At 45.1% G+C, this 24,312-nt stretch overlaps 1 protein-coding gene across 1 annotated transcript in view; it reads left to right on the forward strand.

The window, feature by feature from the left end:
• Positions 1-24,312, forward strand: part of FHIP2A (FHF complex subunit HOOK interacting protein 2A) — a 340,036-nt gene that overhangs the window by 132,395 nt on the left and 183,329 nt on the right. Inside the window, exons 9-11 of the mRNA XM_086922896.1 lie at positions 1,318-1,394; positions 2,075-2,267; positions 16,952-17,121. Of these exons, the coding sequence (XP_086779022.1) occupies positions 1,318-1,394; positions 2,075-2,267; positions 16,952-17,121 (440 nt within the window). The remainder of the gene's footprint in view (positions 1-1,317; positions 1,395-2,074; positions 2,268-16,951; positions 17,122-24,312) is intronic.

Genomic DNA, 24,312 nt, shown 5'->3' on the forward strand with positions numbered 1-24,312 from the left:
AAATCTTCTTTTGAAACCACAAAGATTTCACAAGAAAAAAACTTATAAACGCTTCTTCGCAGAGATGGCACCCAGGATCTGAAATGCCCTCCCTCCAGAAACCAGACTTATCTCCTCCACGGCATCTTTCAAAAAAGAAGTAAAATCGATCCTCATGGCTAAATTCACATGAATATAAACTATGGAACTATCGAGACTCATCATCTATCCTTTTACTACATTGTCTGGACTGACCAACTATGTACCTTGTTACCTTTGCTCTCCACTGATAACCTTCTGCTCCCCTGTGCACAAAACGTCTGTTAATCACTCTTTTGCTTTTCTGATCCCATATATGTGTAAAGCACTCGGATATCTGCAAATTTAAATTGTAAGAATATATTTATAGTGTTTTTAAGCGAGGTGCAGAACGTTTTCTGCTTCAAATTGGCATGAGTGGAAATAATTGAATGTCCATAATTGCATTTCTGACCATTCTAATTGCATTGTTTCTGAACTGAGGAAAATTACTATTTTCTTAAACCTTGCTTAATATAAAAATAATATAAAAATAATAGATTAATACTCCACCGATCTTTTTACATACATGATCATTAACTTGATCTGCAACCTATTTTCATGAGAAGCATATGATTAGTATGCGGTAGCTTACGATAGAAGTTTAAGCAGTGTGGTCGTGGCTGGTTAGTGAACTTCTGAATGTCACTGAGGAAGCAAAGACTTAAGGTATTTCATAGGTCATAGAAGGAAATAAGGAAGAATAACAGCTCATTACCCCAGAGGAATGGCATGAGCACAGTGCTACTTGCATATCCCATGCAGAAGTGTATTCTGCATTGTGAAAGCTTCCTACCTTTAAGTGTTGCTGGTTTGATGTTCTATCAAAAACATGAGAAAGAATGGTATAGGTGGGTTTCTTCTGTCGAGAGAGGCTCACTTCTGCCATCCCTTCTAATATAGGCCTCTCCAAACTTCAAGATGTTTGTGCAACCATGTTGTGTTAGAAACTGCTAGAGTTTCAGGCCAGAAGAGCATACTTGTTTTCCCTTCACTTCGAAATATCTGTACATGTACACCCACCCCACCGTTCTCCCTACCCCCATTTGAATATTCCAAATTGACAAACAAAAAATGTAAGCATGAGTTTGCCAGCTAATAAAAATAAATAAACAATGTAGCAGAATTGTAAACAAACGTTTGGCTTTCATGTACACCTTACGTCAACTATAGATGAATAAACATTGCGACACCCAGTATTTGCAGTTTTCCAGTCTAATATGGTACAAACATAATGTGGCTTTTCCTCTTTGTTTGTAGACGGCTGCTGTGGCTATGGCCAGGTGTGTCCGGGAGCGATTTTTTGTTGGTGTCATGGAGCCACAGTTGATGCAAACGTGAGTGTGCCCTGGTTTGTGATAGCTATATTTCCCCATGTGCGAAGAAGTGCTACAGAAATGAATACAGAGAAACGTGTACATACACCATACCTTGGAACTCTGGCCAAGGCTCTTTACTGCAGTGTGCTTAAACTTAGTGTTGGAGGCTGAATTATGTAATTTCTAATAATTAATTGGCAGTTCTTTCTTCTGCCTTTTCCTCTTGTAGTAAAAGCAATTGATTGTAGGTGGACTCGGACAGTAAGTTGCTTAAGCTCCATCCCTCAGACAGAATGCCGTGGAGGTATTAAAATGTGTAAGGGCACTTAAGAAAACGTGCTTGCACCTGCAAGTGTGTAGCTCTGATGAATTTGTTTCCCCTCTTCTTGACAAACCTGATTATGTTAGCGATAATGGTGTTGTATGAACTGCAGAAATATTGATCTACAAAACTAAAGATCTAAGCATGGAGCAAATCATGTATAAGAAACTAACCGTTGTATTCTAGATTATGATTGGGCAGGTATTAAAATATATATTGAATATACACGCACAGATTAATTGCCGTCCTGTTTGTCTGATCTGTTCAAATATTTTCAGACTGAATGTCTTCTCAAAAGCCCAAGTGGTGTGACAAAAAGAATGAATTAAATATGCTGTCATTGTTGTTCCGTTCTCCCTTAACCCTCGGTGTCCAGGTCAGAGATTGGCATCCTTACATCAACAGCTTTGCTTCATCGGATTGTTCGACATGTCACATCTCCCGTCTTGCTGCAGGAGATAGTTTTCTTCATTCTTGGAGAGCAAAGAGAGCAGGAGTCTCTGGCAGACATCAACAAATGCAGTCTAAGACATCGGCTTATAGAACACTGTGATCATATTTCTGATGAGGTAATGATCTTGCGCTGCAGACAGAATGTTGACATTTTTGAGGGGGTGGGCCTGTTTTGATCTTTTATCTACTGTTTTGTGCAGCAGAGATATTTAAACCATGTTTTCTTATATAGTAGCAGTACTAGCTAGCACAACATATAGGCTGAAATGCTCTCTGTCACACCTCATCAGGTCATAGGAAGTCCCTGAGGAGTCATTTTTCAACAAATATTGGGGTACCTAATTGTCACTGAACCTGACTCTGCTCACTCTTTTCTTCTTGTTCTCTCCTCGACCCACCCCCTCTCCCACTTTTCTTTTTCTCTCTCCCCCCGCTCTACACTCTCATCTATCGCTTAAATCTCAACACTCATCGTCCCCTTAATAGTTTTCTCTTTCTTTGCCTCCATCTCTCATTTGATTGCTAATTCTTATCCTATGCTAGGAAACTGCACATTGTTTATTTTGTCATGATATGTTTAACTGCCTTGTAAAGGGCTCTGATACTCTTGGGTCCAGTAGCGCTATATAAAACCTTTTAAATAAAATAAATAAATAAGTCACTTGGCAATACAATAGTGTGGAGCAGGACCGGAGTTCCTTCATAAGGATGCTGAACAGTGCTTCTCTATAGTTGCCACTCTATTTGTTTCACAACGGTTTACTATTTCATGATAGAGAAGGCAAACCATAGAGTTTGTCTGCGTTTGTGTGGAATTATTGAATTTGGATGAAGGGAGAATAACATTTCAATGTCTTTATTGCTCGATTCTTCTTGGGAAATAACTTGAGGCTGGTTGAGCTAACATTTTATCAGTACCAAGTGAATCTCGATGATTTATGCCACTAAGTGGGTTTAGACCATGTGGTAAATTCATTTCTAGATATAATTGTGTGCCTGGCTTACATCTGTAGCAGTTATTGTGAAATCGGAATATGATCCTGATTATTTAGTACTGTGACGTTACAGCAGCGAAAATGAAATGCATTTCAAGTGCTGTGACGTCGCTTTGCAGGGAAATCTTACCCTTGGTCTCAAGAGACTCAATAGTAGTGGCAGATGAAAGAATGCTGGGCATGGATCTCCTTCCTGCCCCAGATCTTTGGCAGTCTTCGAAAGAGAAGAGGAACAGCAGATGGTGATGTGTATTACTCTGGGTCGCCATACGCTCGAAGAATTCAATGGAATGGCTTTTACTTCACCATTCACTTACTCCACTACATCCTGATAGACTCAGCAGAATACTGCTTTGTTCATCAGTGGCTCACTATGAACAGAGCTGTCAAGTAATGTGCCTTTAATTAATTATTTCTGGGAGAGCAGGTACAGAACACTTAGGGAGAGAAGGGAGGAAAAGCCAAGGTAGAAGCATGGAGGTGTTAACAATCGTACTTAAATAATTTAGTAGGTGAAGGCAAGCCTGCAAGCAAATAATAAGGGCAGCAGATTGCCAAGTAGATTTCAATATAGATCTATGTAGGAGAATGGAGAAAGTTGTGAGGACATCGGGAGCGAAAGGTGTTTAAATAGGCTGCATGTTTATATTCTTTCAGGACTTCGGAGGCAGGCCAAAGCAAGCAATGTGAGGGATGTTGGCAGACCAACAGGTAGATTTTTTATATTCAGTTGTGTGAAGCGCTTAAAAGGTTACTAGTAGGTGCGAATGTTTGAGGAAGTCATTGTTTGTTACAGTTTCTGCTGTGACCACGAGGGGACCTTTATGGAGCAGAGATGAGGTTTATGGTGTATGTATACAGATAAGTATCAGTACAGCAAAGTGCTTTCCACCCCTAGAGTCCAAGTGACATGAAGATAACTTTTTCATTGCTCATGTCACTGATGTCCCGTGGAACCGCTTGTTGGAAAACATCACTATTGATGATATCTACCCATAAATTTTGTGCATATCACAAATTAAAATAGTTTTTGATTAAATGATTTAGGGCATCTCTGAAACTATACAGCTAGGATAGCGCCAAATTCCTTATCAAATAGTAACCTAGTGCTTCATTAAAGTGTGTTGGGATTATAAAGCATGGCAACATTCACTTCTGTGGCTGAATCGGGAGCCAATCAATCTGTAAAATACATTTTGTGACCCCTTTTTCATGACGAATCATTGTGGTTTAAGGTATTCATTATAAAGGGATGCAAGAGTTTACCATATCTGTTTCTATATCATGGGGGCTGAGTTAGTCATAAACTTTTAAATAAGTCTCTGGCGAAACAGAGAAATCCCCTACTCTATTGTTTTTTAATTTATGATTTGGTGTGAAGTTCATTTTGGCTCGATTTTGCAGCAAGGCTAGTGGGAATCTCTTAGCACTGCTCTTTATTACTAAGACACTTTTGCAGATTTCGGCCCTGGTTTTCCTATTTTGTTTAGCCAACAAATTATGTATAACTTCCATCCTGCTTTTGGTGGTGCTGTTGGTCTTTGCCTTGTATATTATATTTTTTCCCCCTGTGAGTGCCGTGTAAGAACCTTGAATCTATATTCCATCTTTTCATGCTCAAAAAAGGCTCTACATCATAAGGAAAACTGTGTTGATTGATTGGTGGCCATAGTAGGGTGATGTTATCTCTGTTCAGCTGTTTGTGTTAAACCATATTTGGAAACTGTCAATATTGACGGAATAAAGTAGAATTTACAATTAATTTGTTGTGTTTTATTTAAACGAAAATCCAATTAAACATCATTTTGCCACTTTGAAAGTTATATGTGCTTCACTATCATTAGGTAAATTAAACCTAAAAAAAAGAAGAGTATGAATTACACAAAGTTTAGTACAATTAATGTGGGTCTTCATCAGATTTTTCACTAAATGCATCATCAGCCCAATGTTCAGGGAAGAATTCTGTGTTGGACAGTACTCTTTTCTACTAACATTGCCTAAAGATAGTGGATAGAACTGAAAAGGCTAGCTTAGTTGGAAAACACTTAATTTGGCTATATGTTTATTATACATGGTATTGGTAATTTAGATATGTGAGTATGAAAAAAAAAATAACAAATTGAAATACTGACAAAATAGTGTTTTGGGATCCTTCTCACAAGCAGAGATTTTCAGAACTCAAGAAATCAGTAAACGATTTGTACCCTGGAGAAGGACAGTTGCAACAATGCAATGTTTCAATCTAGAATTATAGGCTTAACATCCTTTACCTGGTTAGTTAAGGGGGATTAATGTTCTCTGCAATTTAAAACTTCCAGCCCAAGCATGGAAGTTAAAGCAGTTTTTTTGCTGTTGCAGGAAACTTCCTTTTAGACATGCATACCATGAACATCAGTTGCCTGTAAAAAAGCCTCACTTCAGCAATTATATTAGCAATTTAGGTTAGTAAGATGCACACTTTATTGCCCGATGAGTCTTATCAAGATTCCACTATAATGGCTAAAACTTAAAAACCTACCCATTGTTTTATGTTTTGATAATATACAATATTCATGTCAGTTGTACTTTTCCACCTGGTGGTAGTCTTGTAATATCCTAATCCTTCTGTAGAGAAGACTTAACACACCCTGCGCTTCAAAGCAGAGTGCAACTATTGAAAAGATAAAACTACAATTAATTCTGTGCCACCTCAAAAACCTCTTGTAACATGAGAGAACAGTTTTGGATGATTGGCCTGTACCCCAAAAACACCTACCTGCATATCTTAATAAACTAAAGTATTGTAAATATCACAATAAAATTAACATCACCCTAGGCAGTCAAGCCTTATAGCTAGAACTCCACTGTTGAGGGTGTAAAGCTTTACACAACTCTTTAGAGAACATTTAACAGCAGAACTGACAAATGCAGACACAGAGGTAGGTACGTTAGTACATATTTGAATGCAGTAAATATCTTCTTCATGCAGTTTCAAGTCTGATTGTGCTTGCTTTTCTGTTGATGCAAGCATGTGAATCTTTAGTGGATGCTGTGGTTGAGGAATATTTAGTTAATACCTTCAAGTATAGTTATCCAGTCTTAGCAAACTTTATAGGTCTACACTGAACCTGTTTCTTCACCCCAGAGTGGTACATGAGACAGTTAAGTATTGGCTCAGAATCAAATTAAATTGATACATTGGAGAGCAATGTTGCAACCCATCCCTACTCAATGAAAAAGAATGCCGGAATGTAGAGCTTAATAAAAGGTATGATTTCGCTTTTCCAAGGACTCGCAGCCTGATATTCTGGAATATTCAAACAAAGTGAATCTTGATTCTATAAAAGATACTTATTCTGAAAAACTGTAATGACTTGTAAGCAACCTTAATTTTACTTAAGTGAGTCTTATGTTCATAGTCTTTAGTTTTCTGTCTTCAAGACAATCCATTCACATTCCACTCTGACTGTGCCTTCTATTATAAGGCGCACAGAGAGCCATCGTGTATGACTGAGTATGAAATCCGCTGGTGCACATATACCGCTGCTGGAGAAAAATCATGGAAGACCAATGTAATGTGGTCCGAGTGTCCAACACAAAGACTGGTCGTTTTTAGACTCTTTATCAAGTACCTTTTATTTTGAGGACTTTGGTCTATTTTGTAAGAGAAGTTTTCAGCGAAAATAAGGGACAGAGAACCAAAACAAATTGTTAAGGAGGGTCAGGTGTTGTCTTGAAGGTAGGCCGTCTACTTCTTGGGCTTGGCCTCTGGGCTTGCTGCTTTTCGGGCTTCTCTCAGTCAGGCTCCTCGGAAGGGTAGAGCGCAAAAGAAAGGGATCAGAATTAGTCATACCTGTCTCTTTGTTATTCTGGGTGCTACCATCACCAGGCGTAGTGAAAGGAAAAAGGGGCTTAAAGTAAAGCGGGAAAAGAGGGCAGGGTATGCAGGAAGGGAGGCCGGCAATGTCCGTGCTCTTTGTGTGCTACCCCTTGTCGCCCCACCAACCCCCCCAGAATGCACCCCGAATTGGCACTTGCCTTGGGCCACGACCCGTCAACAGGGCCGTGGCGTCTGGACCCGGGGTGTCCTCTCCCCACCTTGGGCCGCCGGGTGTGTGCGCATCTTGTCTGCTCTTGGGTGGTTCTCTTCCGTGCTCCACTCCCTCCACAGCTTGCCTCCGACGCTCGGCTCCTTTGGCAGCTGGTCTCCGGTCCTTCCGGTGGCTTGCCTCCACTTGGCTCCTCCGACAGCTGGTCTCCGCTTTCTCGTTCGCTGGGCTCATCGTCTCCGGCCAACCTCCAACTCACGGCTTCCTGACTATGCCGTCCCTCCTTCGTTGGGGGTGTGTTTTTATCGTCTCTCCTCTGTTTCCACGATCAGACGTCCTTGCACAGAGCTAGACCGCTGGTGGCTTCCGGTCTGGTTTGGGAGTCCTCGCCCGTTTTACTCCACTTCCGGTTGGTGGCTCCGATGGCTTCCCGGTCATTCTCACAACCAACTACACGCAAACCTCACTCTCAGCCCACCCACCGACACCTCCAACATCGACGCCGCCTGCAACCTCAGACGCTGGATCAACGACTGCGCCAACACCCTCGCCCCGACGAAGAAACCCACCCACAGACACCAGCAAGAGAGCTAGCTCGTTCACCCCAGAACTTCTAGCCTCCAAGCGAAGCTGCCGGAAACTAGAGAAGAAACAGCTCAATGAAAAGGCACCGGACAGCCTCGCAGCCCACAAAAACGCCATTCGCAAACACCATCACCTCATCAGGTCTGCCAAGAGGACCTCCTTCAAAACCGCCTCCACAATAACAGCAAGGAGCTCTTCAACATCGTAAAGGAACTCTTCAACCCCCGCTCCAAAACCAACGACATCCCGCTGTTGCAAGCCCTATGCGACTCCCTCGCCACCTTCCTCCACCGCAAGATCGCTGACATCCACAACAGCTTCAACGCCCAGACAGCCCCAACAGACATCGACACTCAAGACACACCCCGCACACCATCGACCACGACCCCCTGCCAGCCTGGGCCAACGTGAACATAGATGACACCATCAAGACCATGAGCACAATCCACTCTGGCACCCCGTCAGACCCACTCCCGCACCACATCTTCAACAAAGCCAGCAGCTCCATCGCACCCCACCTGCGCAACGTCATCAATTTCTCCTTTGAGACCGTGACCTTCCCAGAGAACTGGAAACACGCCGAGATCAAAGCCCTACTCAAAAAACCCAAGGGGGACTCGAGAGACCTCAAGAACTTCCGCCCCATCTCCCTGCTTCCGTTCCCAGCCAAGGTCATCGAGAAGATCATCAACAGACAGCTAACCCAATACCTCGAAGAAAACAGCATCCAGGACCCATCCCAGTCAGGGTTCCGCAGCAACCACAGCACAGAGACTGCCCTCATCGCCGCCACCAATGACATCAGGACCCTGCTGGACAAGGGTGAGACCGCGGCCCTCATCCTCCTGGACCTCTCCGCCGCCTTCGACACCGTCTGCCACTGCACACTATACACACTATGCACATTCCTCCACGGCGCAGGGATCAGAGACAAGACCCTGGAATGGACCACCTCCTTCCTCTCCGGCAGAACCCAGAGCGTCCGCCTCCCCCATTCCGATCGGAAGCCTCCAAGATCATTTGCGGCGTATCCCAGGGATCATCCCTTAGACCGACACTGTTCAACATCTACATGGCCCCGCTCGCACAAGTCGCCCAACAGCACGACCTCAACATAATCTCCTACACTGACGACACTCAACTTATCCTCTCCCTCTTTAAGGACCCCCTCACTGCCAAATCCAACCTCCACGAAGGAATGAAGGCCGTCGCCGACTGGATGAAGATCAGTCGACTGAAGCTGAACACGGACAAGACGGAGGTCCTCCTCCTCGGCTCCAACCCTTCAGCCTGGGACGACTCCTGGTGGCCTACGGCACTGTGAGCAGCCCCGACATGGAAACGCCCTCTACCCGGGTGCCCCGGCCAAGCTCATCAAACGACTGCACCGCATTCAAAATGCCTCTGCACGCCTGATCCTCGACGTACCACGCCACAGCCACATCACCCCCCACCTGAGAAACCTGCACTGGCCCCCGTCAACAAGAGGATTTCCTTCAAGCTCCTCATCCACGCACACATGACACTCCACAAGACCGGCCCAGCCTACCTCTTCTTCTACATCCCCAACCGCCAGCTCAGTTCCGCCGACCTTGCCCTCACCACCGTCCCTCTTATCCGAAGAACAACCACCAGCGGCAGATCCTTCTCCCACCTCGCCGCCAAGACCAGGAACACCCTCCCACTGAGCCTACGACATACCCAAGACCTGCTGACCTTCAGGAGGCTGCTCAAGACTTGGCTGTTCGACCAGTAGCACCCCCCCCTTTTTCCCCAAGCGCCTTGAGACCCTCAGGGGTAAGTAGTGCGCTCTACAAATTCTTGATTGATTGATTGATTGATTGATTTAGCTTTCTAAACTTGAACAATTTCTCTGCTATCTATGTTCTGGTGCATTGCATACCAGTCAAAACAACCATGAGTCCAGTGGAATGGGAGGGTAAGGGCATTAAGGGCTTACTGATTTAAGAGCTGGGTAGTTGTGACAGAAGTAGATCTGATTACTTAAAGTGCAAAAACATAAGCTAACTTGAATCACTGGTCATCATGTCAAAAGAATAATATGAATGTGTTCGAGGCATGAGGGCTGCTGAATTCATATCTGGGCATAGATCGCCGCCTAGTGTTGGGTCCGGATGATTGCACATTGTTGTCCTGGAAGAGTCTTCGAAGTATCAGGAGATAGGTGGCTCCTCCCCTGGACTACAGTGCGCATGGGCATCCTCTCCATCCCCAGATTGTTTTTTTCCACCATTGGTTTCGGATGTCTAATCTCTTACTCCAGTTACTTAACTTGTACTCTTTCTGTTCCTAAGGCCAAAAGGCCTTCTTAGCGTCGGTATTGTATCGATCGGTGCCTGGCCCTTTCGGTTCTTCGATCGGCGTCGAAAAAAGATTCTCTCGACGACTCAGGCCCAGACTACATCAACGATGGAACGGACCCCGTTTAAGCGGTGTCCTGTGTGTAATTCAAAATATTCGAACTTAGATGTGCACCCAGTGTGCAACACCTGTTTGTCCCCCGACGAGTCAAAATGTTTCGCCTGCTCGAGGTTCCGATCAAAGAAGACTATTAAACTTCGACGCGCGGCGAGGCAGTCGGCCCAACAGTCGGCTCCAGTACCTGCAAACATCTTCGATGCCGGGGACGAGGAACTCCAAGATGAGGATGAGGCGGAAGATGACGTTCCCGAAGAAATGTCGGAACCGGCGTCGGAGCAAGACTCCACTTTCGAAGTGGACTAGCCAGACGAGGAGTTCGGCCACGACCAGGATGTCGTCGAGGTAGGGGACGACGATCAGGCCGTTGATGACGACTCCGGTGGTGAACCGAGTCCGCCCTCAGTTCCAGGGCCTATCATTGACATTCAGCCCGCTCCGGCTCCGGTCGAGGCATCGCCGAAAGGCCTTAGCCAAGATCCATCCTTTCGGTCTACAGCCCCGCGACATAGCCAGGCTAAGACCCTTTCAAAGGAGCCATCGGTCGATTCCGTGAAATCGAAACCGAAACAGACGGAGACGAAATCGAAACCGAAACTACTCAAAATGGTGGTCGGTTCGACGTCGACGCACGCCTCGAAGGTTGTCATCGATCCTTCGACGCCGAAGATGCCCGTCGGCGCCAAGACTGGGACTCCGAAGCAGGGCTCTGCCACCAAGACCGTCGCCTCAAAGGCCTCGGCGCCAGTGCCTGCGTCCACTACCAAGCATAGCGAGAAGGGCAAGGGACTTCTGTTCGCGAAAGGTCTCCAGCCACCCCTCTCGGGACTCAAGGCTGGGCTGGCGAAGAGGGTCGAAGCCACGGCCAAGGACGCCCCGAAATTATCGTCGAGGCGCACCGCGCAAGGAGGTCGATTCGACGCGCTCAAGCGAGAGGCCTACTCGGGCGTCAGAGAAACACGAAGCCGGCGTTTCCGGTTCGAAGCAGGCTGAATCGACGCCACTTAAGTTTGGCCTTCCGCCCACTGCCCGTCCAAAGACTCAAGAGGCCTCCAAGGTGGCGAAGGTGTCCTCGCATGCACAGGTCGTCTATCATGAGCCTTCTTACGACAACCAAACGAAACTGTTTATTGACTCTGAGTCGGGCAGGCTTACCGTCCACAAGCGGAAAATCACGCCTGAACATCCTTTGGAGGGTTACAAAATTCCCCTCAAAAAGAAGATGGCCTCCGGCACCTCTCCGGTTCTTGTTGAACCTCTTCAGGACTACTCGCACCATACTGTTCATTCTCCAACACAAAGTGAGGAAGACTTAACTGCGGACTATAGCCAAATGGGCTTCTCTTACAATACTGACACTGATCAGGATGTCTCAAATCAATGGTTAGGGGCAGCGGATCAAGGCGATGACCCTGATGACCCCCATACCGCCCCAGACTCTCAGTCCTACAATGCCAAACAATCTCCAACTGAGGACACTGCAGCGTTCAATGCATTGATAGAGCGCGCAGCCCTCAATCATGACGTCGAAATGCATGCTGAGCCAGTGGATGAAGACTTCTTATTCGACACCTTCTCCACATCTGAACGCTCCACCAAGACTCTGCCCATGCTTAAGGGGGTCCTCAAACATGCCACGGCCATTTTCAAGGAGCCAACAAAAGCCAGGGTTATCAATCCACGGATCGACAAGAAATACAGGCCTGCTCCAGTGGACCCCACCTTCATCAAAGGACAGCTCCCCTTGGACTCCCTTGTGGTGGCTAACACGCGCAAAAGGGCTAACTCTCAATCAACGGGGGACACTCCCCCTCCGGACAAACAGTCCAAAATCTTAGAGGCGTCTGGGAAGCGGGTGGCAGCGCAGGCTGCTAACACTTGGAGAATAGCCAATACACAGGCCCTGTTGGCTAGGTACGACAGGGTGCACTACGACACCCTAGAACAATTCATGCAGCACATGCCTGATATGTACAGAGAGGCTGCGGAAATGGTTATACAAGAGGGTAAACTGATCTCCAATGCGTCCATCAAGTGCGCACTGGACGCAGCGGACACTGCAGCAAGGGCAATCAATACTAGCGTGATGCTGCGACGCCACGCATGGCTGCGCATCTCTGGGTTTAAACCCGAGATCCAAACTACTCTTCTCAATCAGCCGGTTAATCCGGACTTCCTGTTTGGACCCGATGTTGACACAACACTCGAAAAAATGAAAATAGACACTGAGACGGCAAAGTCCATGGGGGCTCTCCAGTCACAGCAGTTTCGGAGCGGTTCCTTTCAACGCTCCGGTAACAGGGGAGCAACAAGAGGACAAGCTCTACAGCACTCCCAGTACGCCAAGGGCAACACGCAGTCTGCATACACTAAAAACACCAGAGGTGGATACCGTGGGAACAGCGCCAAAGGGAGAGGCCGCGGCAATAACAACGCCAGGTCCTACACTCCCAACAAACAGTGACTTCTTGTCACTGCCCCCCGACCATCTAACACCTGTCGGGGGGAGACTTCAGCAGTTCCTGCCACTCTGGGAAAACATCACAACAGACAGGTGGGTGAGACAACTTATCCGTTACGGCTATTGTCTAGAACTGACCTCCACCCCCCCCCTCCCAACATACCCCCAAGAAACCGTCCTATGTCCGCATCGCACTCACACTTATTGCAGCAAGAAGTCCTCTCCATGCTGCAAAAAGGAGCCATAGAACTGGTGCCTGCCGAAGAAAGGGGTGCAGGGGTGTACTCCCTGTACTTCTTGATTCCAAAAAAGGACGGGTCCCTAAGGCCCATTCTAGACCTCAGACCCCTCAACCAATACATCCTCTCGGAACACTTTCACATGCTAACTTTACAACAAGTCCTGCCGCTGCTCCGTCAGGGCGACTTCCTAGCCACCCTGGACCTCAAGGATGCGTATTTCCACATTCCCATTCACCCGAGTCACAAAAAGTATCTCAGGTTCACAGTCAACGGTCAGCATTACCAATTCAAAGTCCTGCCATTCGGGGTCACTACCGCTCCCAGGGTTTTCACCAAGTGCTTGGCAACTGTGGCAGCGCACTTGCGCAGGGAAGGTATTCACGTGTATCCCTACCTGGACGACTGGCTCGTCCAGGCAAGGTCTGCCATACAGTGCGGCCACGACATGTCGCGGATCATTCACCTCCTTCACAGTCTAGGGTTCTCTCTCAACTACGCAAAATCTCACCTGCAGCCATCCATGTGCAACAGTACCTGGGGGCGTCAATAAACACCCAGTCGGCCACGGCGCAGCCGGCCGCAGCCAGGGTCAACAGCATGCAAGCGCTCATCCGGAGGTTCCGACCTCAGCAACCCCTCCCAGCACAGGTTTTCATGCAATTGATCGGCATGATGGCATCCTGCATATTCATAGTCCCGCACGCGAGGCTGCACATGTGACCCCTCCAAGAATGCTTAGCCCGTCAGTGGAACCAGGCTCATGGACATCTAAAAGACCTAGTGTTGGTGACCGGTCGTGCTTACAACTCTCTGCATTGGTGGAACCCACAAAACCTTTGCAGGGGACGACCGTTCCAGGAGCTTGTCCCACAAATAGTGCTAACGACGGACGCATCTCTCCAGGGTTGGGGGGCGCATGTCCTCCACTACACGGTGCAGGGGCTATGGACTGCACAACAGCAGAGGATGCATATCAATGTGTTGGAACTCATGGCGATCTTCATGGCACTGAGAGCATTCAAGTTGCACCTGTGCAACAAGGTCGTGTTAGTCCGGACGGACAACATGACTGCCATGTATTACATCCAGAAGCAGGGGGGCATGCACTCCCCGCAGCTGTCTCACCTAGCCCAGAGCATATGGAAGTGGGCCATTCAGAGGAACATCTTCCTCATGGCGGAGCATCTCCCAGGTGTCAACAACCAGATGGCGGACCTGCTCAGCAGGCACAGTCATCAGATGCACGAGTGGGAGATCCACCCGTCGGTTCTCCATCCGTACTTCCAGCAGTGGGGTCATCCAGACATCGACCTATTCGCCACAAGCAAGAACGCAAAATGCCCAAACTTCGCCGCCAGGTTCCCACACCCGCAGTCTCAGGGCAATGCGATATGGATGAACTGGTCAGGCAGATTTGCGTACGCTTTTCCGCCAGCCCCCCTCATACCTCTGGTGGCGCGCAAACTGCGACAGCACTCCATGACACTCATCCTGGTTGCTCCAACGTGGGCACGGCAAGCTTGGTACACCACGTTCCTGGAACTTTCAGTGGTGCCTCACCAGCGGCTGCACCTCACCCCCAGCCTCCTCACGCAGAGCCATGGCGACATTCAGCACCCAGATCCACAACAGCTGAACCTTGCGATTTGGCTCCTGAGGTCATAGAGTTTGGATACCTGAACTTGCCTCCTGAGTGTATGGACATCATCAAGGAGGCAAGGCGACCAACTACCAGGGCCTGCTATGCGGCCAAATGGTAGCGGTTTGTTATTTACTGCTCCAACAATAACGTTAACCCGTTGGACGCATCTACGCAAAACATCATATGTTACTTGTTGCATCTGTACCGATGCAACCTGGCGTACAGTTCCATCAGGATCCATCTGGCGGTCATAGCCGCTTACCTTCAAAACAGGCAACACCTTTCCGTTTTTAGGGTACCTGCCATTAAAGCCTTTTTGGAAGGCCTTAAAAGAGTGATCCCTCCCAGACACCCCCCTTCACCAGTCTGGAACTTAAATATCGTTCTCACCAGACTCATGGGGCCACCCTTTGAGCCACTCCATTCCTGTGACATACAGTTCCTCACCTGGAAGGTGGCCTTCCTGATAGCTATTACATCCCTGCGGAGGGTCAGTGAGCTGCAAGCCCTCACAATTCAGGAACCCTACCTGCAAATCCATGCGAATAGAGTGGTGCTTCGCACCAACCCTAAATTCATGCCAAAAGTGGTTTCACAGTTCCACATCAATCAAAACCTAGAACTGCCCGTTTTCTTTCCTAACCCAGATTCGGTGGCAGACAGAGCACTGCACACCTTAGATGTCAAAAGAGCTCTCCTGTATTACATCGACAGGACAAAAGACTTTCGAAAGACTAAACAGCTATTTGTTGCATTCTCTCCACAACATAAAGGCAACCCTATCTCCAAATCAGGTATAGCCAGGTGGATTGTTAAATGTATCCAGATCTGTTATCAGAAAGCTAAACGCACACTAACAGTTCCCCCTAGGGCGCATTCCACATGCAAACTGGGGGCCTCCATGGCTTTCCTGGGTAATATTCCTCTAGAGGACATATGTAGAGCAGCCACATGGACCACTATACATACATTTACCAAACACTACTGCGTAGATGTACACTCCAAACAGCAAGCTGCTTTAGGTCAGGCTGTTCTCAGGACTCTCTTTCAGACTGCTGCAGCTGGCACGGGCACCCGCAAGTAAGGAGGAAACTGCTATTTATTCTATGCACAGATATGAATTCAGCAGCCCTCATGCCTCGAACGGAATATGCTACTTACCAGCATGCATCTGTTCTTGGCATGAAGGGCTGCTGACATTCATATCGCCCGCCCTCCTCCCCGGTGCCTGTCGCAGCTGCAGCTCTCAGAAGCATTTTCAGGCATGGTCATCACTTTCAGTATTACACTCCATCTCTGCCACAATGGCGAAAAACAATCTGGGGATGGAGAGGATGCCCATGCGCACTGTAGTCCAGGGGAGGAGCCACCTATCTCGTGATACTTCGAAGACTCTTCCAGGACAACAATGTGCAATCATCCGGACCCAACACTAGGCGGCGATCTATGCACAGATATGAATGTCAGCAGCCCTTCATGCCAAGAACAGATGCATACTGGTAAGTAGCATATTCCTAATAATGATTCTTGTAACATACATTGCACAGCTTAATTATGCCAAAGTGTTTGAATCATTGATCTGTATGGACTTCCTTTAGTCGTTTTTAGTAGCATTAGGGAAACTTAAGGCACTGACACCCTGCTGGTTTTAGTTGTCTACATCCAACCTAACAGAAGGGCATATAGTTTTCATCTATCTTAGTTGATTAAGAAATTGTTTTTGTTTAAGAATCAGCAGAAGTAATCGCATGATGGTTACCATGGATTTCAATTGAAACTAGACGATCGTTGCAGAGTCAATTTTCAGTGTTGGAAAGTGAGATTTTCTGGTCTCCCAAGGAACATGTAGACCAGTAACTTGTATAAAAATACAGATTGCATTTCTTTAGGTTCATAATATTATTTTGCAGAGCTGTTAGCATTCCATTCACACCCTTTCCCACAGATCATGTGGCATTCTCTCACTTTGCAAGCAAATGAAGGTCACATTTTAGATTAACACCATTTGTTTATGTACATAGTGTATTCTGTTCCACACCATCTCTTCCCGTTGAAGGCAGCTGTGAGCGTTCTCTAGGTGTTGTACACGCTCAGATGTTACTTTACTTGCCCAATTACTGAAAAATGTTACTTAGTGAATGAAGTGTTGTACCTCCATTTTGCTCCAAGGCGCTTAGTGAATGATGTGTTGTGCCTCCCTCTATCCCAATGCACTAAGGTATCTGAATCAGAGGAGGGCAGTTGGCTGCTCTATGACTCCAAAGTGCACTGTCTTTCTTTGAAACGAAATAATTTGTTTACATACAAGTCAATGTCAAGTATATGCATATTACCACAATATAAAGCAAAAATGGAAACTACATTTTTGTTTACATACCAGTGTTATTGATATCACTATTTTCTTTTAGATTAGCATTATGACGCTGAAGCTCTTTGAACATCTTTTACAAAAGCCCAGTGAGCACATTCTTTATAATCTTGTGCTAAGAAATTTGGAAGACCGAAACTACACAGACCACAGCTTACCTTTCCCAGAAGATAAGGATGTGGTGGAGAATGGACAGATAGTAGGAGCAGTGTAAGTTTGAAGGATAATGTTTGAATTGGTAATGTTTACAGCACAACATAGCCAGGAAAATCTAGTTTCCACTTCTCCTGTAATAATGAGATTGTGAAGGTAAGAATGTGATTTAGATTATATATAAGACAATTATTGACTCATTTCCCCAATGACCAGTGGGTAGACTCATGTATATGTTTGTACTCTTGAAGCCTCTTTTTTTTTTAATCAACCAAGTACCATAGTCTAAAATATTATCAAAGACACTTGCATGATCTGTCTCTGTAACTCTATCCCTTTGCTGGTGCGATTAGAAGGACTAATCAGTGTTTTGTCTGTGATCCAAGAAGGTAACACTATAAAGATATTCTCACTTGTTACCATCATATATAAGATTGCTCAACATGGTTATCATATTAAAAAAAGAGAGCACAATATAGACTCCAGTTTGTGTGGAACCCTCAAGACTAGTGTATGAAGATATCAAAAACTAACAATGCTGCAAGACCACATTAATGCAAAAACAATTAATGACAGTACATGGTAATAAAAATCTCTGTAATATAGCACAGCATAACACACAAACCCAGAGCTCACCCTCACAATGAGCTACATATGCACAGGCACTTACAAACAGATATGCAAATTATAAAGACCGCTATTTACTTCTCCGCCTCGTCAACATCATCTCCCCAGTTAACATCTTCATAGTGTGTTATTTCTCAGCATTTCCATCATCAACACATCCACTACTATAGTCAATATTTTTCTCTCCCTTGAAGACGGTCTCCATCTTCTGTCAGATTCTCTATCAATATCTCCAAGAAACTAACTGGTCAATACACCCAGACAAATTTGATCAGCAAACAAAAACACAAAGGCATAAGCAACACCTTCAATTGTAAATGATTTTGTTTTAAGTTGTTTTTATTGGCATTTAAGAAGAAAATAAAAAGATACAGCAATAACCCTATGTGAAAATCAGTGATAGATTACATGAGCAAAAGAGAAATCAGGAAACAAGAGGAGAAAATAAGGGAAACCCAAACTGTAAATAGAACAGGCAATAAAGGGAAAAAGAGAAGAAAAAAAGAGGGGGACATCAGCAAGCAGAATCATATCATAACACAAATACAATGAAGATTTTGTAATTACACAACTTGTAGAGGCTGTTGGGACAGGTGAACAAATTGCAGTATGTGCCAGTCAACAAGATAGATAACATATATGAAAAAAAAGGATTTGCGACTAAAGGGTGCAACAGCCCGTCATAATATATAAACGATAAGGAGTCAGTCGTCCTGTATATCTGGTGTTGCGGTAGAGAGCGACGTTGATGACATGTGGATCAATGCATCTCTGGTGCATAAATAACCAAGCAGGGGTTCCCATATATCTTTGGGACTTGACTACGGGACCATTAATCCTCAGTAGTGGGAAAGTTATTTGGAACGGTATGTTGCATCCTGTAACCAGGCATCTACTAAGGGCACCTGGCTTCTCCCCCAGTTCATGGCCACCCTGCAGTTGGCAGGTAGAAGTAGCATGGCTATGATCCTGCGTTTTGTAGATGGAATTTGTTTAACATAGCCCAATAATACGATCAGGGGGTTACCATGAATTTGCTTTCCGGTTTCCTTAGGAATTGTTTGAGCTGTATGAGTGGCAATATGTCAGCAAACACTGACAGTTTGAAGCAGTTTAAGCAAAAGGCGATTTTCTTTATTTGCATGAATTTGCTGATTTGTTTCAAAAGGGACTGTAAGTAGAGGGCAGAAAGCAACGGGTACAGTTCCCTGATGGATCTCCATGCATTTGGGTATCCTGGTATTCACGCTTATCTTAGGCCATTGTGAAGGTTATAGAGAGCAGCGACCGATCCCATAATTCTACTTTCAAAGCTTAACCCCTCTAGCGTCACTCTCATCATGCTGCACTCCACCCTTTATCGAAGGAAAACAATGTGGTTTCTTTTTCCACTTTTGCATATTATTGATTAGGTGTAGGGTGTTCTTGGTATTGTCACTTGTTGATAGAGTAGATATGAAAACATTCGGATGAGCGTGTATCAAAAGGGGCATCAATTTGTCTAACCGGGTCGCTAAGATCATAGCGAAATGGGGTCTTTTGTGTGGTGTGGCTATTGGTGAAATTGTTGCTTCTGTGATCATATGGGATGTGTCCCACTTGTGGTTGAAGCTGTTGTAGACCACAACCAGTATTGGGATTGACTGTGGCAAACTGCATGCGAAATGCAGATGTGTAGCTGTTAGGTCTCAGGTCTTTGCCTATCTTCAGGCTGACTATCGATTCCAACATCTCAGTTTGCCATACCCAGGCATTCTGCTTCTTGACTCGGGTAAGGTGGGGAGGGAAAGGAACCTTAAATATGTTGTAGCAGTTGGGTCAACCGGTTTTACTGTATAAGGTATGTCTGATTTTATGCAGGAAAAGCCTGCAGCTTACCTTCTTCGCTTGTTTCAGCTCCCGATTCCGGTTTCTGATTTCCCTAAATATATTGTGCTCTTGATTTGCATGGAGTTTATTTGCTACTCGGGTATTGCCTTCTCAGAGAAGGGAACTCATGCACTTGCCAAGATATAGTTATCCTTAAAGAATTCTAGGGTTCGCAGCTCACCTTTTAACTGGGGTGAGTGTTCGCCAGAGTTTCCTAGGTAAGTTAGACTTATGGCTGTATTCTAGCTCCACGAGCTGTAAGATGAGCTTCTCCAGTTCTGTTTCTCTCATGTGTTTAAGACGACTCGCCTGCTGAATAAACATGCCTCTGACTACAATCCTAAAGGCATCTCATTCTGTCTCTAAGCTCAAATTCCCCAGTGTTGCTGAAAGACACACCCTAATCTTCTCCTGAATCCTATGAAGGACAATTCAGGAAGGAGTCCTTCAAGTGCCACATATCTCTGGGACATGAGTTGTTATTGGATGACCAGTTAAGGATCATTTAATTGGGGCCATGATCAGAGAGCGCCTGACTTTTTGTAGGACAACCTTCACTCACTGTACTAATCGTTAGTTAATTAGTCTGTAATCTATTTGAGTTTAGGTTCAATGCATGTCTGGAGAAATTGTAGTAATCTGATACTAAAGGGGCTATGTGCCACCAGGCATGGCGTTGCCCTCCATCGATAGTTTGGATGTCTCCCCTGCTCTATGCTATGACCTGTCTTGAGAGGAGTGCATTACCATGTTAAATAGTCTTCCAGTTGGTTTTGGGTTGGAGGGAAATTGCATTACCTCCTGATTTTCTGGATTGACATATTTCTCTAGACTTATGTTCAGGGCATCTGTCTTAGTGATAGCCATAAAGTCCACCTCCCTCTCCCAGCAAACAGTAATCCATATACATGTCCTATCCAATTTATTGCTGTGTTACATGAATTTAACACAAGCATTTAAGGAAGATAGCCATCCTTGCCTTCTTAGTATCATGGTGTGGCACCATCTGTTTGGTAAAATATTGGGATCGGTTCAGAGCATGTGGGTCTCCTGAAGGAGATGCGTAGTAGGGTTGTAAATAGACAGGGCTTTATTTGTCACAGTGTGGGCCAAGATTAGCCCAGGGATGGGTGAAACTTAATTTGCATCAGGTGAGTGGTCTAACTTGGACACACACCCCTCCTCCACCCATTCCCCAGCAAACCCATGAGAATTGCAAAAATTTTCAGCTGCGTGCCTCTAATGCAAGAAATTTATCTAGTTGTGTGCGCAACAATTAAGGCATCTGTATGTATAGGTACCTTTCCTAGGCCTGCTACCGGCCTGTACCCAGACTGGCAAATGCATGTAATGTTTTAGTGTGGTGGAGGGACTGGTATCCTATCCATTTCTATACTGATATGTGGTAATGTTAAATGCAAAGAATGAGTGTTACAGATAGTATAGATTCTCCAGTATTGGGGTGTCTTTCATAGATTCACATGCCTGAATCATTCCCCGTCGTCGGAGTGGGCGTCCCACGGTACATAAAGCAATAACTAGGTGACTTTCGTCGACGGGCTAGGAGCTGTCGAGTTGTTCTTCGTCGCCGATGCGCTCGTCGACGGGACCTTTTTACTCTTCGTCGATGAAGGCGTATCGACGATTGAAGGCATTATCTGCATCGACGAGATGGGTCGTATTGAAACTGAGACCAGCGTTGACGGGAAACAAGCTGAAGACATTATCATCGTAGGTCTTGGTGATGAAAAAGTGACCGTAGACGTAGAGGAAGCGTCAGAGAAGGTAGTTTTCTGAGGTAAAACTTTCTGTGACAGTCTTTTTGAAGGTAAAGACTTTCCAGACGTTCTCGGGGGTGTACTAAGTCCAGATCTTGAAGGTGGAGAAGGCTTTTTTGTAGTAGAGGAGGAAGGTAAGCTAGAATCCTTGGAGGATTTAGCTTTTCTCGACGCCTTAGCCCCAGGAGACTATACCTCTTCCTCAATCTTCCTCTTTCTAGAGGACATAGTTGACCCCGAAGCCACACTTCCTACCTCAGATAGGGGGTTGTCCTGGTCCTTGATCTTCTGCAGCCACAGGAGAAGACAACCTTCCTTGTCTCTGAGGGTCCTCTGTGGAAAGGTTCTGCAGATCTTACAAACCTCATGGTCTGGGTACAGGCAATAAATGCATTTCTTGTGGGGATCTTCCTTAAAAAGCCTAAGCTTCCCACAAGATTCACAAGGCCTGAAGAGGGATTTAGAAGATGACATCTTTAAAGTAGGTAAAAAACCAGCCAAGTTGAGAAGTAGAGCAGAGCTCAGGGAGACTCCCTTCACACGACGTGCGGTAGAAAATCTGAGAGCCTGAGCCTCTGGGGAGAACATTCTGGTGGGTGCTGTTGCCTGATTGGCTGCAGTTTGGTCTATATAAAATGACTAGGATAGTCATGAGTGTGGAAGTTTGCCTTTGTAGCTTAGGGCTACTTTACTTCCTGGTTGGTTATTACCAAGGTTTTTTGGTTATTATATGCATATTATTGCTTTTTTATGTACCGTGGGACTCCCACTCCGACAACGGGGAATGATTCAGGCATGTGAATCTATGAAAGACACCAATACTGGAGAACCACAGATTACCGATAAGTAACTATTGTTCTTTCTCCTCACCCCCCCCCCCCCCCTCCAAACGCATTCCCCCATGTAGAACATCATCATTGACCCTAGATCTGCAACCGTCAGATCTTACCTAGTGGAGATCATGTTTCAACCATGTCTTGACTAAGGTGAAGGACTTCTTGGGTATCTCCTGTGGTGCTCACGATATGTGACAGACATTCTTTACTCTCTACAATCATCTCTGCTAGGTCTCGATCTCCTTGATCGGTTAGCTTTCCAGTCTCTGACTCACTTGAAATAAGAACCATAAGAAGGTAGTGTAGAGTGATATGTCTTTATTTGTACTGTTTATTCCCAGAATGTGCAGGAATCCTTAAGTGAGGTGAAGGCTCATTGTTTGCTCACCTGAAGAATATTTTAACCATATTCCCCATTGATTTAGATGTTTTGCCTTTAAAAAATTGACTGGGAGAGGTCTTGATATTATTATAACAATGTTCCATTGTTCGGCTTTTGGCCAAGATTGCCTTTTTCTTCTCATGGAAATATCCTTGGGATAGTAAATTGGGATGGCAGGACCAGCTTCAGGGCTTTGGTTGGTTCTCTGTGTTCTGTCTAGTCTTATTGGCTCTTTTCGCACGATTTCCTGGATGGTGTTGAAAAGGTTTTGAACATGGCGATGGAGGCCTTCTTGGGTGTTATGAGAGACTCTTCCAATGCTGTTGTTCAGTAACCAGTTTTCCAGGTCCTCGCATTTCTCCTGGAAAATTGCATGTTAACCTTCAAGCGTAATCATTTGGGTTAATAGACCGTCGTAGTCATAAACGTTTTTGTTCAAGCATTTTCTAGATAGTTCACTCGTCAACCTAGGTCATTGATGAACTTCCTCATGTCTAGCAGGTTCAGCTAGACCTTTGTTTTTACTGCTTGTATTTCTTCTTTGATGTCACTGAAAGCTTGTAGTATGAAGCACTTGGTGATTGATAGGTCAAGTCTGCCCTTGGGTTACAAAGGTCAATCAGAGTTCAAAATGTCTTCTTCACTTTTGTTCGGGAGTCAAGGCAACCTGGATGCACTAAGTTTTAACCAGTACTCAGTAGTGGTTATTACATATAATCAAATTTTTCACTCCATGTTCAATTGCGTGCAAAAGGAATAAAGGTTCTACAAACCTTTTGTCATTAAATGTGAGAGTGCACCAGCGGTGTGTCTGAGTACCTAATGCACAGCACAAATTACTCCTAGGAGTGTAAATCAGCAATCTTTAGTAGTCAAAATACATTTTTTAACAATTTTTGAAAGGTTAGACACAATATGCAAACCTAAATGAAATGAAACATATAGTCCTTATTCTCTTTCTTTTGATTTTTTCTTCTTTATGTAGAAGCAGAAAATTTATCCATGGAAAATGTTGAAATTCACAAAATCCAAGCTTAAGGTATACAGTTCTTCAAATATAATTCAGTAACATATCCCAATGCATTTCGGGCGGTAACTGTGGCCCTTCATCAGGTGAATCTATAAAGACAATATTATATTTTAAGAGTGGGAATCTTAGGCTGCAGGCTATTTAGTAACACAAACGTAGTAGCGAGGAATGGAAAATAGGGTACATCAGTGGACAAGAGTGATAATGTATCCGAGAAGTGGATAGTTGGGATACGAGTGAAAATTGAAGTGAACGGATCGTTTTTGGATAGTGAAGAGTGAGCTATGACGTGCCAATGCAGGGATAAGCTGCGACGTACCAATAGTGAAAGAATAAAAGAAACTTAAAGTGAATGAATCGTGAATTACTCGAGAGAGATCGTGATGAGGTAAAGAAATTACTGTGATGTAAAAATCGAAACAAAATATGGTGAGCATGCCGATATGACGTGCGTTCAAAATCCAGTGAGTCACGAAGTTAGGTGAATTACTCAAAAGGTCTACACCATCACGGAAATCACGACGGCTGAAAAAACAAAACGATCGTGAAACTCTACGAGTTTCCACGCTTCTCAGTGAAGTACGCGTGAATGCAGAAAACGCTCGAATGTGGCTTACCGTAATGGTTTTTCATAAAGATGTCTAGAGTGCCATAATCGTCAGTACAACAACGCCTGTAGAAAACAAACGAGTGACTCGTGAAAATAAAATCCAAATAATATGACTA

This window comes from Lissotriton vulgaris, chromosome 5, assembly GCF_964263255.1.
Source record: "Lissotriton vulgaris chromosome 5, aLisVul1.2, whole genome shotgun sequence".
Taxonomy (NCBI): domain Eukaryota; kingdom Metazoa; phylum Chordata; class Amphibia; order Caudata; family Salamandridae; genus Lissotriton; species Lissotriton vulgaris.